The sequence below is a fragment of the Dendrobates tinctorius genome, unplaced genomic scaffold (genome assembly GCF_039654945.1).
Source record: "Dendrobates tinctorius isolate UK_male_01 unplaced genomic scaffold, ASM3965494v1 ptg000022l, whole genome shotgun sequence".
Taxonomy (NCBI): Eukaryota; Metazoa; Chordata; class Amphibia; order Anura; family Dendrobatidae; genus Dendrobates; species Dendrobates tinctorius.
The window spans coordinates 91,000,966-91,015,596 of record NW_027361690.1 but is presented as its reverse complement, the minus strand read 5'-3'; the positions used below and the strand labels follow the sequence as shown (position 1 = coordinate 91,015,596).

General features: G+C 44.5%; 1 protein-coding gene across 2 annotated transcripts in view; it reads right to left on the bottom strand.

The window, feature by feature from the left end:
- Positions 1 to 14,631, bottom strand: part of DIS3L (DIS3 like exosome 3'-5' exoribonuclease) — a 96,933-nt gene that overhangs the window by 31,887 nt on the left and 50,415 nt on the right. For both annotated transcript variants that reach the window (XM_073568892.1, XM_073568893.1), the window contains 4 exons: positions 5,718 to 5,853; positions 2,156 to 2,332; positions 2,006 to 2,084; positions 92 to 268 (listed from right to left, as the gene is read on the bottom strand). In XM_073568892.1, coding sequence (XP_073424993.1) covers positions 92 to 268; positions 2,006 to 2,084; positions 2,156 to 2,332; positions 5,718 to 5,853 — 569 coding nt within the window. The remainder of the gene's footprint in view (positions 1 to 91; positions 269 to 2,005; positions 2,085 to 2,155; positions 2,333 to 5,717; positions 5,854 to 14,631) is intronic.

Genomic DNA, 14,631 nt, shown 5'->3' with positions numbered 1-14,631 from the left:
GACCAATTACCCATGCTCCATGTACAAAATACACAGACGCTTAGTGCCGTCTTCCCCTAATTCTCTCTAGTAACATAACAACCCCACTCACCAGTCATCATAACCTCGCTCTGTGTATCCACAGCTCTCTCATCAGCCTCGTGCTCACACAGTGCTCCAATTCTCCCTTTCCAGTCACATTTAGGAAGAATTTCCACAGCCACCATGTCCCCATGGATTGCTCTGTTCCGTGCCTTGCTACCATGGATCAGAACATCACTTTGTAGGTCTAGAATATGAAAAGCCCAATTACAATTTAATGTTGGAGCAAAATAAAATGCAAGCTCAATAAACCTCACATGTGGTGTGAAAAGCTTGAATGTTGGAAATTAAGGCACGGTGTAGGAAGAAGTATAAAAGTAATACCAAAAGGAGGAAAAAGAAAAAAAAAAAAAAAAAAAAAGGTCGCAGTGCAGCGCTCACCCAACTTGGATCTTTAAAAATGATAAAAAGTCGTACTTTTTTGTTTATTGTATACAGAGATAGCTTCTCCTAGTATGCACCTTGTACATGTTCACACTAGCTTTGGAAATGCCAGTCAGTCATTTGCCATTTAAAAATTATAAAGTATTATTCAAGTTTAACTTGGCATTTTATCTCATTAAAATTCCTCCCTCTTCCAAGGATGAGAGGGATTTTTAATTCTATAGCTTCGTGCTCACTGCCTAAGTTACCAGCCACTTCTGCAGTATATCAGTGGTGGCTGGTTTCCTAGGTAAGGAGTGCAGCACTTACAAGTTCTTTGCTATAGTACCCAATGTTATTTACTTGTACGATTACAATTTACTACAAGGTATGTGCTCATTTTATTTTTCATGTGTTTTCTTTTTCAGTGAAATAGCCACATAACAATGTATGCATACCAACTTATGCTCCGGTTAATGCTTTGGTTTTGTTTTCATCTCTTGTACAAACAGGGATGTGGCTCCCCCTATTTGAACTAGGCATTTCATGGGTACTTTATTTGCCATAGAGCCTGCAAGTGCTTCTCTGAAACGAACCGGCTTTCTTCAGCCAGCTTTAGGTCCCCTATGCTCATCTGACGGTGCACAGGCAAAGCTACCTGTCCTGGCAGCAGTGAGAATGCACAGTTCAGAAGAGCAGTGCAACTATGCTATTGGCCCAAACTGTCAATCATTCAAGAGCACATGACACACGGCAAAGCAGAAAGCCTTAATATGTTGGAGATGGATGCTTTCCTGAAAACATAACTTAAGATAACCCCTTTAACAAGGAAACATCAGTTATGTGAGTGCCGAAACTTTCTTTGTTCGATCTGGCGTACTAAAGGTTGAATACACACATCCGTCTTAAGTGATAACATGTTCTATTGTGTACAGAGTTTCTGAATCTGAACAGGAAATACTCAATGGGTCCAAAGGTACTGACACACTAAGTGATATCGCTAGCAATATCGCTATAACTTGTGACGTTATAGTGATATTGCTAGCGACATCGCTGTGTCTGATATTTACCTACGACCGGCTCCCCCGCTGGTTATCGCTGATCGCGCGAGAACGTCCAGGACTGTTTCTCGTCGTCAGCTTCCTGTGGAGAGATAAGCGACGAGCGTGGAGCCGGGCGGGAGGACGTCAGGATCGCCTAGTGTGACAGGTAAGTAGCGACCCCCGTCTCCAGCGATGTCGCTGGTGAGATCTGCCTGTGTGGCAGCTCACTAGCGACCACTTAGCGATGTACCAGCGATCCTGACTGCGTCATATCGCTGGTCGGGTTCGCTGGTGCATCGCTAAGTGTGACAGTACCTTAAGTTTCACTGATCTAATTCTGATTTGCCATTTTAACTGATGTCTGAAGAGATAAAAATTTAACGCAATAGGTTCAGAAAAATCAGAAGGCACTCGGACATTGCATATGGATGTGAGCATGCAGCCTCAGATGTACTTTTCCCATCTGTTACTGAACATTTTCTTGCAGAACAGTGCAGATCTATTTCTTTTTCAGTTACCTGAATCTTTTCCAGCCAAGCCCTGGAGTCGTACAAATGCTTCCATCTGGGAGCGGTGCTTGTTCACACTGAGCACACCCTGCATAGCGAGATTCATATTAGCTCACTACAAAGCATCTGCTCCATACTCTGCCTTCTCTGACCACTCACTTGCTTATATCTTCCGGACTTGATGCCTGCTTCTAGAACTTCCAGTGGAAGGTGTTCCTGGTACTCCTTACCATTACTCTCCCGACTATCAGACTCACGTTCAAAGAGGGCCTGTCGAACAGAGTCGTAGAGTTCCCTAGCTGCCTTCAGATCTGGCCAGAAGATTTCCAAATAATTCTGTTAAAAAAAAAAGTAAGACATTTGCTTGTAAGCAAGAAAATGGAGGAGTGACAAAGTGCTGTACTTAGTTCACGCTTCTACACTGTAACTGAAGTGGAGAGGTAAAAGATAACAGACCCCGATGCAAAAATCATTACGTGTGCACCCTCCATGGATCAGGATCTACTACTACTACTGCTGCTGCCCACACCACCCATTGCCATGTAAGATTAGAGCTGTATATAGCATTTATGGATATTAATGATTCCTTTATATGTACAGTACTGTTTTTAGTACGAGTGGAGAAATCTAGCATTATGGCAGGAAAAGCTACCAGGAATTAGACGGAGGTGTTATGGGCAAGCGGCCACTCTACCAGTAAGAGTAGGGGCGTCCCTGTCACTATTGCCGCGTGCACTTCTGCAACTGATACTCTTCAAAACAGGCTACCTTACAATTATGGTGGTAGATACACAATATTGAAGTGGTTAAATTAACAAATAATGTTGATATGCGTATAGACTTATAAAAAATGTGCCTATCCTTCTATTACTGCAGTGCACGCCTCACTTTAGAATATTTTTCTCAAAGTAATCTCTGCAGCACCCCCCTTTAATACTGTAGGGTATGAACATACAAAAAGACAGAACTAACGTATTACTCTCTTTTCTTATTCCCTCTGCTCCGTAATGTAAAAAGAAAACAAAAAAATATCCATGCAAACAAAATGTCATGATCTGTAGTTTTACTGATGTGACCTTTCTCCAATGCAACAGACATCTTAGTAATATGGATGCATTCTGGCCAGGGCGGTGGAGTCGGAGTTGTGGAGTCGGAGCTCATTTTGGTGGAGTCGGAGTCAGTATAAAATGGACTGACTCCGACTCCTAAAATATATAATAAATTGGGTACAGTAGTTCAATGCAGAATGTGCTGAATATTTTTTCATAGGAATTTGGAAAAGTTATGAAGTGTCCTATAAATGGCTGCTCTATTTCTGATCTAAGGCTACATTCACATTTTGCTACGTTTTTTGAGGATACGTTTTTCAGCTGCAAAAGCTGAAACGGAGAGAGACACAGCTATTGGAAAATAAAATTTTTCTGGCAGCTGTTTATGTGGACCCAAGTCATCGCATACTACTTGATGATCAACAGCTTACTAAAGGAAAAGAAGCTCTGACTGAGGTAGCAGTTAGGATGAGTGGCCTACAGGAGGACTGCCAGGCGCAAGAGGACTCGGGTCCTGACAGTGCTACTGCTGCCATATCTTCATCCTCATCAGATGAGGAGTTTGACTTTGACGTTGCCGTAAGGAAAAAGATTTCACTCCGTCTCCTATAGCAAGCAGATTGACCATATTTCAGCAAAATGTTTCACTTGCTCTCAAAGAAATAGAAAAATTCAACCGTTCATCAAAATTGACTGTGCATGAGGCAATTCCTTTATACCCGGAAATTGTTAGAGATGTTGCCCATGTGGTTACGGCTTTGCCTCCAACCCAAGTTAGTGTAGAGAGGTTGTTCTCTGGCCTTAAAATTATTAGGCCAGAGTTGAGGTCATCTATGAAGGAGGATCTGATGGAGGCAATTCTATTTCTTAGAACAAATTCATAGACTGCACAAATGTTATTTAGTATGTTTTTGTTGAAAACTGTTTTTTGCCACTTACATAGTTTATTACATAGTAAGATTATATATACACACACACATATATATATATATATATATATATATATATATATATATATATATATATAAATAAATAAATAATCGATATTACATAGTGTACTACATATTTACAATTTATTAGTTTTTTTGTGTTCTAAAGTTGTATTCCAATAAATATATACTATTGTTCTATCTAAATATCTTGATTATTGTATCATAAAAAATTATTAAATGTCTGATGTTCACATTGTACTGCAATAAACTTTTCACTTAAATATAAGCAATATATGTGGGAGTAGGAGTCGTGGAGTCGGTGGAAGGGAAATTGAAGAGTCGGAGTCGCAGGTTTGGCTTACCGACTCCACAGCCCTGATTCTGGCACATCTCACGCCTCCATACTTTTTATGGGACCCTAGTGTATCTAGAGGGGGGATGCCTCCAATTTCATATGAATGTTTTTCCTTTCTAGACATCAATGGATGTCATTCCTACGGATTATGATGCTCGGGTTCATTGCACAGAGCGCAAAGAACATACCGTATATACTCGAGTATAAGCCGACCCAAGTATAAGCAGACCCCCCCCCCCTAATTTTGCCACAAAAACTGGGAAAACTTATTGACTCGAGTATAAGCCTAGGGTGGAAAATGCAGCAGCTACTGGTGAATTTAAAAAATAAAAATAGATACCAATAAAAGTAAAATTAATTGAGACATCAGTAGGTTAAATGTTTTTGAATATCCATATTGAATCAGGAGCCCCATATAATGCTCCATACAGTTCATGATAGCCCCATAAGATGCTCCATACAAAATACACCCCATATAATGCTGCACAAAAGGTTAATAATGGCCCCCATAAGATGCTCCATAGATTATGCCCCTATATGCTGCCCCCATAAGATGCTCCATAGATTATGCCCCCTTATTGCTGCCCCCATAAGATGCTCCATAGATTATGCCCCTATATGCTGCCCCCATGACATGCTCTATAGATTTTGCCCCCATGTGCTGCCGCTGCTGCATTTAAAAATAAAAAAATGACATACTCACCTCTCCGTCGCTGGGGGCCAGATGTCGGTGTCACTGCTGGCACCTGAGATATTCACCTGTCCGGGGTCTATCACTGCTTACTGGTGTCTGGCACGTCATCTGTCAGTGACGTTCAGAATGCAGGGGGCGCGGCGCGCACTAACCACGTCACCGTGCCCTCTGCTGTCTGAACTTCACTGACAGATGACGTGCCAGACAGCAGCAAGCAGCGATGGACCCAGGACAGGTGACTACCGCTATACTTACCCGTCCTGGCGCTGTCTCTGCAGCCCCCAGCTTCTCCGCGATCTCCCTTCCTGCTTTCAGCAGTCACATGGTACCGCTCATTAAACTCAAATATGCGCATATTCATGAGTTTAATAAGCGGTACCATGTGACCGCTGAATGAAGGAAGAGAGATCGCGGAGAAGCTGGGGGCTGCAGAGACAGCGCCAGGACGGGTAAGTATGACCTGACACCCCCCCTCCCCCTCTGACCCCCTGGTGTACATGACTCGAATATAAGCAGAGAGGGGGACTATCAGTCCCCCCAAAAATGGGCTGAAAATCTCAGCTTATATTTGAGTATATACGGTAATAAACATCTAGATTAAGCGTGTAAGACATGCTGAATACGCGTCATGTGTCTGTGGTGGTGTACACTGTACAGATTTTTCTCTTTTGCCTGCGCTGCGCACACAGACCTTAAATGATAACACATAAACACCCTCAGTTTCATTGCTGTATCTTCGGATGGTCTCTTCCCTCTCTGTCACCATGATGACAGGAACCATAGCATGACAGTGCTGAAAGTACCAGACACAAGAGTTGTAGATACATCTGGAGAAAGTAGAAAGAAAAATCCTAAGTTAGCAATAATTTGATGTCATAAAAGCGACATTTCAACAGTTACAGAAATATTCTATGAGCAGCAAATGACATAATATCGCAAGGATATGCAGCTGCTTTCTGATCTGTAGGGGTCGGACCACTGTGACTCTCGCTGATAGAAATAGGGCAACGACAATATTAACTTTTGTTTCAAATTTCATGTGATTTTTTAAAAGTTTTGTTGCTTTAATTTAATTAAAAAGGAGATGTATATCTTTGTTAGCACGCCTTCATTTCTCCCTTGAGGAAGCCACGCTGTGGGTGCGATACGCGTGGAGTTTCCTCCCACTCCTCTGTGAATTACATGCGGGCACTAGGTTCTCTAGCATGGTCTTTGTAGAGACGCTACTCATCATGGTTTGTAGGGCTTAGGTTTTCTGCTGCACCACAGAAACCCCCTTGAGATCAATGCAATATTACTTATTGGTGACTTATAGTTGTACCATGCGATTTATTTTGTTTAGTTTGTACCAACAATATTGCCTTTTCATCTACCACTTTAATGCTTATTTGCCCAAAATGCTTCATCTTGCATGATGAGATATATCTTCCTTTCTCATGTATCTATCTATAGAGAATATATGGCTCTTAAAGTGTATTGCCTATAAACCTGGGTTATTATAATCTTAAGTCATTTTTACATATCCTTTTTGACTGGCATAATGGAGGAGGAGAGCACTGGGTCTTTATTATAAGACTTTTTTGTTGGTGTTGCTGTTATTATGTGGCCAAAGTGTTTGGGTCCTTTTAAATATGTCACTTTTTGTATTTTTGTGTGTCAATAAAATCTAATTGTATTTGTACATATTTTTCTGAAATATTGTGATCATCATCATTGGGTTGATCGCACATTAATACACACATCTTTTTCTAGTTTTTTGGTGTTCATATATATGTGTGTGGTTGATGATCCCCATTTAAAAATTCTATTAGTGCCCTCAAGCTTCTCGCTTTCTCGTATATCTTGGTTAGAAGGCAGCCTCTGTGCCACACAGTGATGGGCTGTACACAGTTTACTACAAGTAACAGCATGGCTTCCAAGGGTGAAAGGTTAAAAGCACTCGTTACACCTGCAAAAGCTGTGTGGCCGTCCGATGGAGTTGGCTGATATCTGAGGGTAACATGTCATGCATTCACTGCTGTCATGGACGCTGGACTACAAATTTTTAAAACAAGATGGTGTCCCAGGAAAGCCAAAATTACTGGAACTGTTTGCAGATACCGTATTTTGGGATTATAAGACGCACCAGACCATAAGACACACCCTAAATTTTGGGGAGGAAAATAGGGTAAAAAAAATATATATTTTTTTTTAAGAAAATGGTGCATCTAATAGTTCGCTTTTACAGGAGTTTATCAGGGGAGGCAGGGTCGTTGCTGCAGGAAGCTGGCGGCGGCAGGAGAGGTGAGAAGCTGTGGGCCCTGGGCTAGAAAGAGGGGGTGTTCGACGGTGCAAGGCTGCGGCGGGCTTTCACAAAATGTTAGCGGAGTCCACGCACTTCCCCCATCCTTTTCACTGCAATGGCTTTTGGAAAAATGGCCGCCGGAGGTAGTGCATGAGCAGATTGATATCTCGGGAGCTGGGATCTCAATCTGCACATGCGCCTCCTTTGGCGGTCATTTTCCTGAAGTCCAATGCAGTGAAAAGGATGGGAAGTGAGGGACCTCCGCTGACATTTTGTGAAAGCAGGCCACAACCTTGCACCGCCAAACACCCCCTTCTCCCAGTTTGTGACCAGCAGCATTGCCCCACTCCTCCTCCCGTCGCCAGCTTGTTGCAGTAGCGATCCTGCCTCCATCGCAGTCCCCCCCCTCCTGCGGTAAACTACATTCGGATTAGAAGATGTACATTTTCCCCAAAATTTTTTTGGGGAAAAACTGCGTCTTATAAGCCGAAAATACGGTAACGGGAAACTCCAATCAAAGAAGCCTGACGCCTCTTTCACACATCAGGTTTTCTGCTTCAGGCGCGATCCGGCGCTTTTGACTAAAACCGGATCCGTCGAAATGCAATGCCGGATCCGGTTTCCCCCCCATTGACTTGCATTAGAGCCGGATCGAGCCGGATGGCCATGCGTTTCATCCGATTTTCGCCGGATCCGGCAATGTGACGCGATCCGGCGTCTGGAAAAACCGGTGACTGTAACGTTTTTTGTATCCGTCAAAAAAGCCGGACACGCCGGATCCGGCGTGTCCGGCTTTTTCATACAATGAAAGCCTATGAGCGCCGCAATGCGCCGGATCCGGTTTCTTTGGTCTGAGCATGCTCAGTAGCTCTGCCCACAGGACATATATAAAAGCAAGACAATGGGACCCTCAGCCACACCCAACATGCCACCCAAGCCAAGAACCAGGAGCAGGAGAAGGCAGCAGACATCTGCAGCAGCAGCACCATCAGCACCACCCCAAATGGAGCTGCATGCTGAACAACGGGAGGGGAGTCCAGCAGCAGATGAGAGACGGTAATTATCAAATCCCCCATTCCTCCAAACTAGGGCTATGGAATATCAAGATATTCATTGGCCCTTTGTTTCTCTTTATTCAACAGCCGCCCAATAGATGCAGCAGCAGCAGCAATGGCAGCAGCAGAAACACCACCCACAGCCATGGAGTCTGGCCATGAGGAAGACAGCACATCTTCTGGGAGCCCTCCCTCGCATCGTCAGCGTTTGACGGTAAGTTTTTATTTCCAAAATCCATCATCTCTGTAATATATGTGTATTCATTGCCTTTTATTTCAAAACAGGAATCACAAGATGAAGAGGAGCTCCCAGAAGAAGAAGGAAGGGGTGGACAGACACTTGGAGTGGGCTCACAATTGGTAAGTTTTTTGCATCAAACGCAGAAACACAACATCACACTACACACAACACATAGAAAACAATGTTCTGCAGACCACACACAGCAAACAAATGCCTACATCCAAAGACATAACATTTTTTGTTTTCTTCTCTAGTCTTCCCAATCTGGTGCTCGGCCAAGAGGTCCTCGCAGTGCCTCCCAGGGTCGTCGGCGACAGCAACGCGGCGGTCACCAGCGTGTAAGTATAAATATTTTTGCTTTGTTTTTTTTGCACTTTTTATTTCATTTCTTTTGTGGAGGCTAATTATGTTATTTTTGTCTTTTTCTTTAACAGCCTTCACAGCGTGCTCCCGACTCTGACGGTGAGGATGGAGGGATTGATGTGGACCGCCTCATCGATCTCGTCAGAGAAAGGGAGCCGCTCTGGAATATGGCTGACCGACGCCACGCTGACCTGATCGTTACCCGACGACTCTGGGAGGAAATCTGTTCGCTCCTTGTGGACCGCTGGGAGGACCTCGAAGCTCGGGCCCAGATTACAGAGCGTAAGTATATACAGTACCGGTTGCTTGATTTAAACCAGTGTTTCCCGAACTCCAGTCCTCGTGGTCCCCACGGATCATGTGTTCAGGATTTCTATTTACTTTGGAAATCCTGAAAACATGACCCCTGGGGACCATGAGGACTGGAGTTTGGAAAAACACTGATGTTGTATACTAACCACTTTGTCCTTTCTCGTTTCAGGGGAGAGAATTGTGAAGCGGTGGCGGTCTGTGAGGGATCGTTTCAAGAAGGAGTTCAATAAAGAGATGCGGGCCCCGAGTGGATCTGGAGGACGCAGGAGCAAGTACAAGTACGCACGAGCCCTGTCGTTCCTCCGGGAGACAATGCTCACCAGAAGGTAAATATTACACACCACATGTGACAAAAAAATGTTTAGATGTAACTTTTTTTTTTCAGCCAGGGCCATACCATGTCACTATTTTAATTGTTTTTTTTTTCTTTATTCCACAGCACGGTGAGCAGCACTCGGGAGCCTGCACGATTGGACCCTTCTGAGGCGATCCCTGAGGAGACCGGCACCGAGGGACACTTCGACCGCCCCGGTACATCTGCACCTTCCCAGCCTTCCCACACATTCGACCCATCTGTCCCATCCACCAGCACAGGAGCATCGTGGCCGCCTACATTACATGAAGCTGCTGGTGAGATCATCGCTTTCCCTTTACCCCACCCTTCTGCCCCTGCCACCTCTAGTACACCTGCGGGTACTGGGTGGCAGCGGCAGAGGGGTCAGGAAAAGACTTATGCGCCAGAGTTCTTGCATCTGAATGCATCTTTCCAGAACTGTCTAAAAGTCTTGTCAGAGCAAATCTCCGCAGGCTATCAGCAGATCAACTCCAGCATTCTGGAGGTGAAGACACTTCTGCAAACCATGCATTCAGAAGCAAGATCTTCGCCAAACCACACCTTTTTCAGGTCTGTTGTGGAGCGCATGGAAACGCTCTCTCCTGCCCAGCAGATGCATGTAATGCATTCATGCCACGCTGCTCTCCAGCAAGTTACCTCCCAACCTCCTCCTCCCACCACAGTAGTTCCTCCACCTGCACCCCCTCCAGCCACTTTCCATCCTCTCCCTCCTATTACATCTACACCCCCTCCAGCCACTTTCCATCCTCCCCCTCCTATTACATCTACACCCCCTCCAGCCACTTTCCATCCTCCCCCTCCTATTACATACCATCTACCTCCCCAGCACCATCCACCTCCCCAGCACCAGCAACCTCCCCAGCACCAGCAACCTCCCCAGCACCAGCAACCTCCCCAGCACCAGCAACCTCCCCAGCACCAGCAACCTCCCCAGCACCAGCAACCTCCCCAGTACCAGCAACCTCCGCAGTACCTGCAAACTCCCCAGTACCAGCAACCTCCCCAGTACCAGCAACCTCCCCAGTACCAGACATCTCCCCACTTCCAGCAACCTGCCCCGTACCAGACATCTCCCCACTTCCAGCAACCTGCCCCGTACCAGACATCTCCCCACTTCCAGCAACCTGCCCCGTACCAGACATCTCCCCACTTCCAGCAACCTGCCCCGTACCAAACTCCTTCCCCATACAACTTGCCATCAACATCATCTGCTCCTACAGTCCCTGCCCAACCCTCCACTCCACCACCCACCACCTCTTCTGCTTCCTACATGTCCACCCATTCTGTAGTTTTCTCCACACCTTCACCTCTAACTGTTCCTTCCCCACCACGATCCCAGTCCTCTCTCCACACTCCCAGTGTCGAAGTGTCCCGCAGCCCCTCCAGCAGTATTTCCACCACACACTACACAGATTTATAATGTGTGTATTTAAATAAAAATGACCAGTTTTATGGTTTCAAAGCTTTATTAAACAAGTTTATTAAAATTTTAAAAAAGTTTACTAAAAAAAAACATTTTTCAATAAAAGTTAAATTATTTTACACTGGTTGTCTGTCATTTCTTTCTGCGGCGAAAAAGGTTAAATATAGGGTATTTAAAAGGTGAAATGGTATTCAAAACTAGGTATATAACTGTGGGTAAATTTTAGCTTTTTGCCACAGTTGTGTTCCTGGTTGTGTTTGAAGCAAAGTATTTCACCTAAAAAGTTGTGTTTATTGTTGGTGATTTCATAACAATGTACACAACTTTTGTTAAAAAGTGAAATACTTTGCATAAAACACAACCAGGTACACACCTGTGGCCTAAAGCTAGAAATAGAGACCATGACAAGATAGCCAACTTTGGTTGGCAAAGGTATATACTGTTGGTACAGAAGGTACACAAGTTTGGTTGGGCACAAATCTTTCACACTCTGTCATCCTGCCAGTGTACTCTGCCTTGAGGTGACAAAGTATAGTGCAAAATTGTCCCTCATTACTGAAACCGTCACAGAACTTCTAGTGGTAATGTCATGGTAATCTTGCAAGGTGGTTTCTTCAGAGGTGTCCTCAATGGAAATGGGTTCCTTGCAGATAACAAAATTATGGAGTACCACGCACGCTTTGATCACCTCGTCCACAGTTTCTGTCTTGAGGTTGATCGCAGTCAATAGGACCCGCCATTTGGCTGTCAGAATACCAAAGGTACATTCAACCATTCTTGCTCTTGTGAGGCGGTAATTAAAAATGCGTTTTGGTCTTGTCAATCCTCTGCTAGAGTACGGTTTCAAAAGGTGTTCTGACAGCTGGAAGGCTTCATCCCCTACACAGACAAATGGCATAGGTGGACCAGATGTTTGCGGCAGCGGTCTAGGTGGTGGGAACTGGAAGGTGTTTCCATACAGTTTACGCCCCATGGCAGACAGTTTGAAAACTTGAGAGTCATTGGAGCGGCCATAGGCCCCAATATCAACCGCAATAAATTTGTATTCCGCGTCAGCGATGGCCATGAAGACAATTGAAAAATATTTCTTGTAATTGAAATATTCCGATCCCGATCCAGCTGGCTTTACAATGCGGATATGTTTCCCGTCCACAGCGCCCAAGCAGTTGGGAAACTGACATATCTGTTGAAACTTGTCAGCAATTTCAATCCACCTCTCTGTTGTGGGCTCTGGTAAAAACTCTTCAGCTAAGGAGTCCCACAGTGCACGGCATGTGTACTTCACTATTCCAGATATGGTGGAAATCCCGAGTCTGTACTGGAAATGCAGTGACGAAAGGGATTCTCCAGTTGCAAGAAATCTGTGGGGAATTAAAAAACAATAAATTAGTTTTAAATCACAGCATTACATACCAAAACTGAGCTATAACACTTGGAGATACAAACTACCACCAACAAGATTGCAGTGAAAGTGTGCTCTGATGCGATCACATCCAATAAATGTGGCTTACCTTAAAGTCACCATCAGACGCTCTGCGGGTGAAACAGAGAAGCGGCAATAGGTGTCCGCTTTTCTTATGAGGTGTGCAATGCGCTCCACCAAGTAATCAAAATTCTCCATTTTCATCCTAACATATCCAAAAAATTTATCCGGGTTTCGTCGAAGGTCCATGCATAGTGTAGAATAGACCCCACGAGTCATTCTCTTGGCTGTGATGGGGTGGATCCACAAACGTCGTCTACGATGCCTGATGCGCTGCTGTCTCGCTCTCTCCTTCTCCAGAACAATCACCCTCAAACGATTCGCCTCCGCTATAAAATCCGCCAAATTCTTCAAAATATTTCCAATGACAACATCCATCTTCGCCAGTAACTTGCTCTTCTCTCCAACCTGCACTTTCTCCTCTACAACCTGTCAAAGAAGGGCTGTAGGAACATGCTATATATAGTTTTCCAGTAGCCAATCCCGTTCGGACGGCCACAAGGGTCAATTTTAAAAACCGGATCCGGCGTAATCCGTCGAAAAACGGATGAACCGGATGAGACGGATCCGGTTTTGTCTGTCAAGAAAAAGACGGATCCAGCAGAAAACCGGATCCGTCACATCCGGTTTTACTAAACATTTGCCGGATCCGGCGTTCCGGCACGACGCCGGATCGCGCCTGACGCCGAAAACCTGAAGTGTGAAAGTAGCCTTAGGACAATCCTTTGCAGTTTACGTCCGACATCCCCCCGCAATACGGGATTTGGTCTTATTCACCAACAGGGCCATAGACTATAATGGTGCCGACCGAGATGTCATGCATCATTTCCGGGTGTATACGCCTACTGGAAGCGGACACTCAGATGTGGTAGACTATATAAGAGTGTCAGCCTCCAGTAGGCGCATACGCCCGAATCCTGTTTAACAGGGGGTTCGGACATCAGCACCAACGGGACCAACGAATGGGTTTCAAAACAAAATGTGAAAGCACCCTTAGGCCGGTTTCATATATAAGACATTAACAGTCAGAGTACAGAGCACAATGTCTGGACCAGCTGCACGCATCCTGACCCAACCATCATAAGTATAAATCAGGCAGTTTAGTTTGGGAGACCTTCAATGTGCAGTAAAAATGACCTGGCAATATGCTTCTCCAGGTTAGTATTACAACAATACCAAACTTATTTTTTTAAATTTAATTTAAGTAATGAAAACAAAATTTCAGAAAATCGTTAAAAAAAAAAACAGACATTTTGTTTGTCGCTATTTTCCTAGACCCTTAACATTTTTATTTTTTGGTTGATTCAGTTTTGTGATGACTTGTCTTTTTACACGATTCAAACTTTTTTTTTTTTTTTTTTTTTTTTGCCTCTTTGGGATGACTTGAACCTGTGATCATCCGATCTCTTAAAACCATACACTGCAATAAAACGGTTTATAATTTATAGTAAAAATCAGGGTTATCAATGAAAGCCAAAAACTGGCTGGTCTTCATAGGAGCATCGTCATATCAAGGGGGCGTCAGCAACCGGCTGTCGTGACAAGTCAACCCATTGGCATCCCACAAAAATCTCCCCTTGAGAAAGCGGCATTTGTCACACAAAACTCGCGTCGGGGGTCTGGTACCTTCTGCCTGCCTCAGCTCTCTCCACTTGTGGCAAGCGATGCCTTCTCTAACCCTGCATTTTTTGCCACTTGGCTGGGCTGGTATCTGGCTATCCTTACCTGGAGCACAACTCTCACACATTAATAGAAGTTATGTGCCTGTTCATATGCTGTAGGCTGGCTATTGTCTGTCTTTGATGTACTGTTCACATTTTTATGATGTTTTATAAATATTTGTACAATAAAAACTTTCTGCTTTTAACTTGCATACTCCATACTCTCCTGTGTGTACAATTAGCTTGGACTTGTTGTACCCACCTTGCGCAACTTTTTTTTTTTTACATCTAGTATGCAATTGGGTGTCCTGTTTTCCAAAAATCGTGTTGTGGTAGGGCGGCAACAGGCGTGTGGAACACCCGGGCTGCAAATGCCACATTTAATAGGCCAACAGCAGCAGTCAATAGTCCGCTCCACCAGCAGGTGG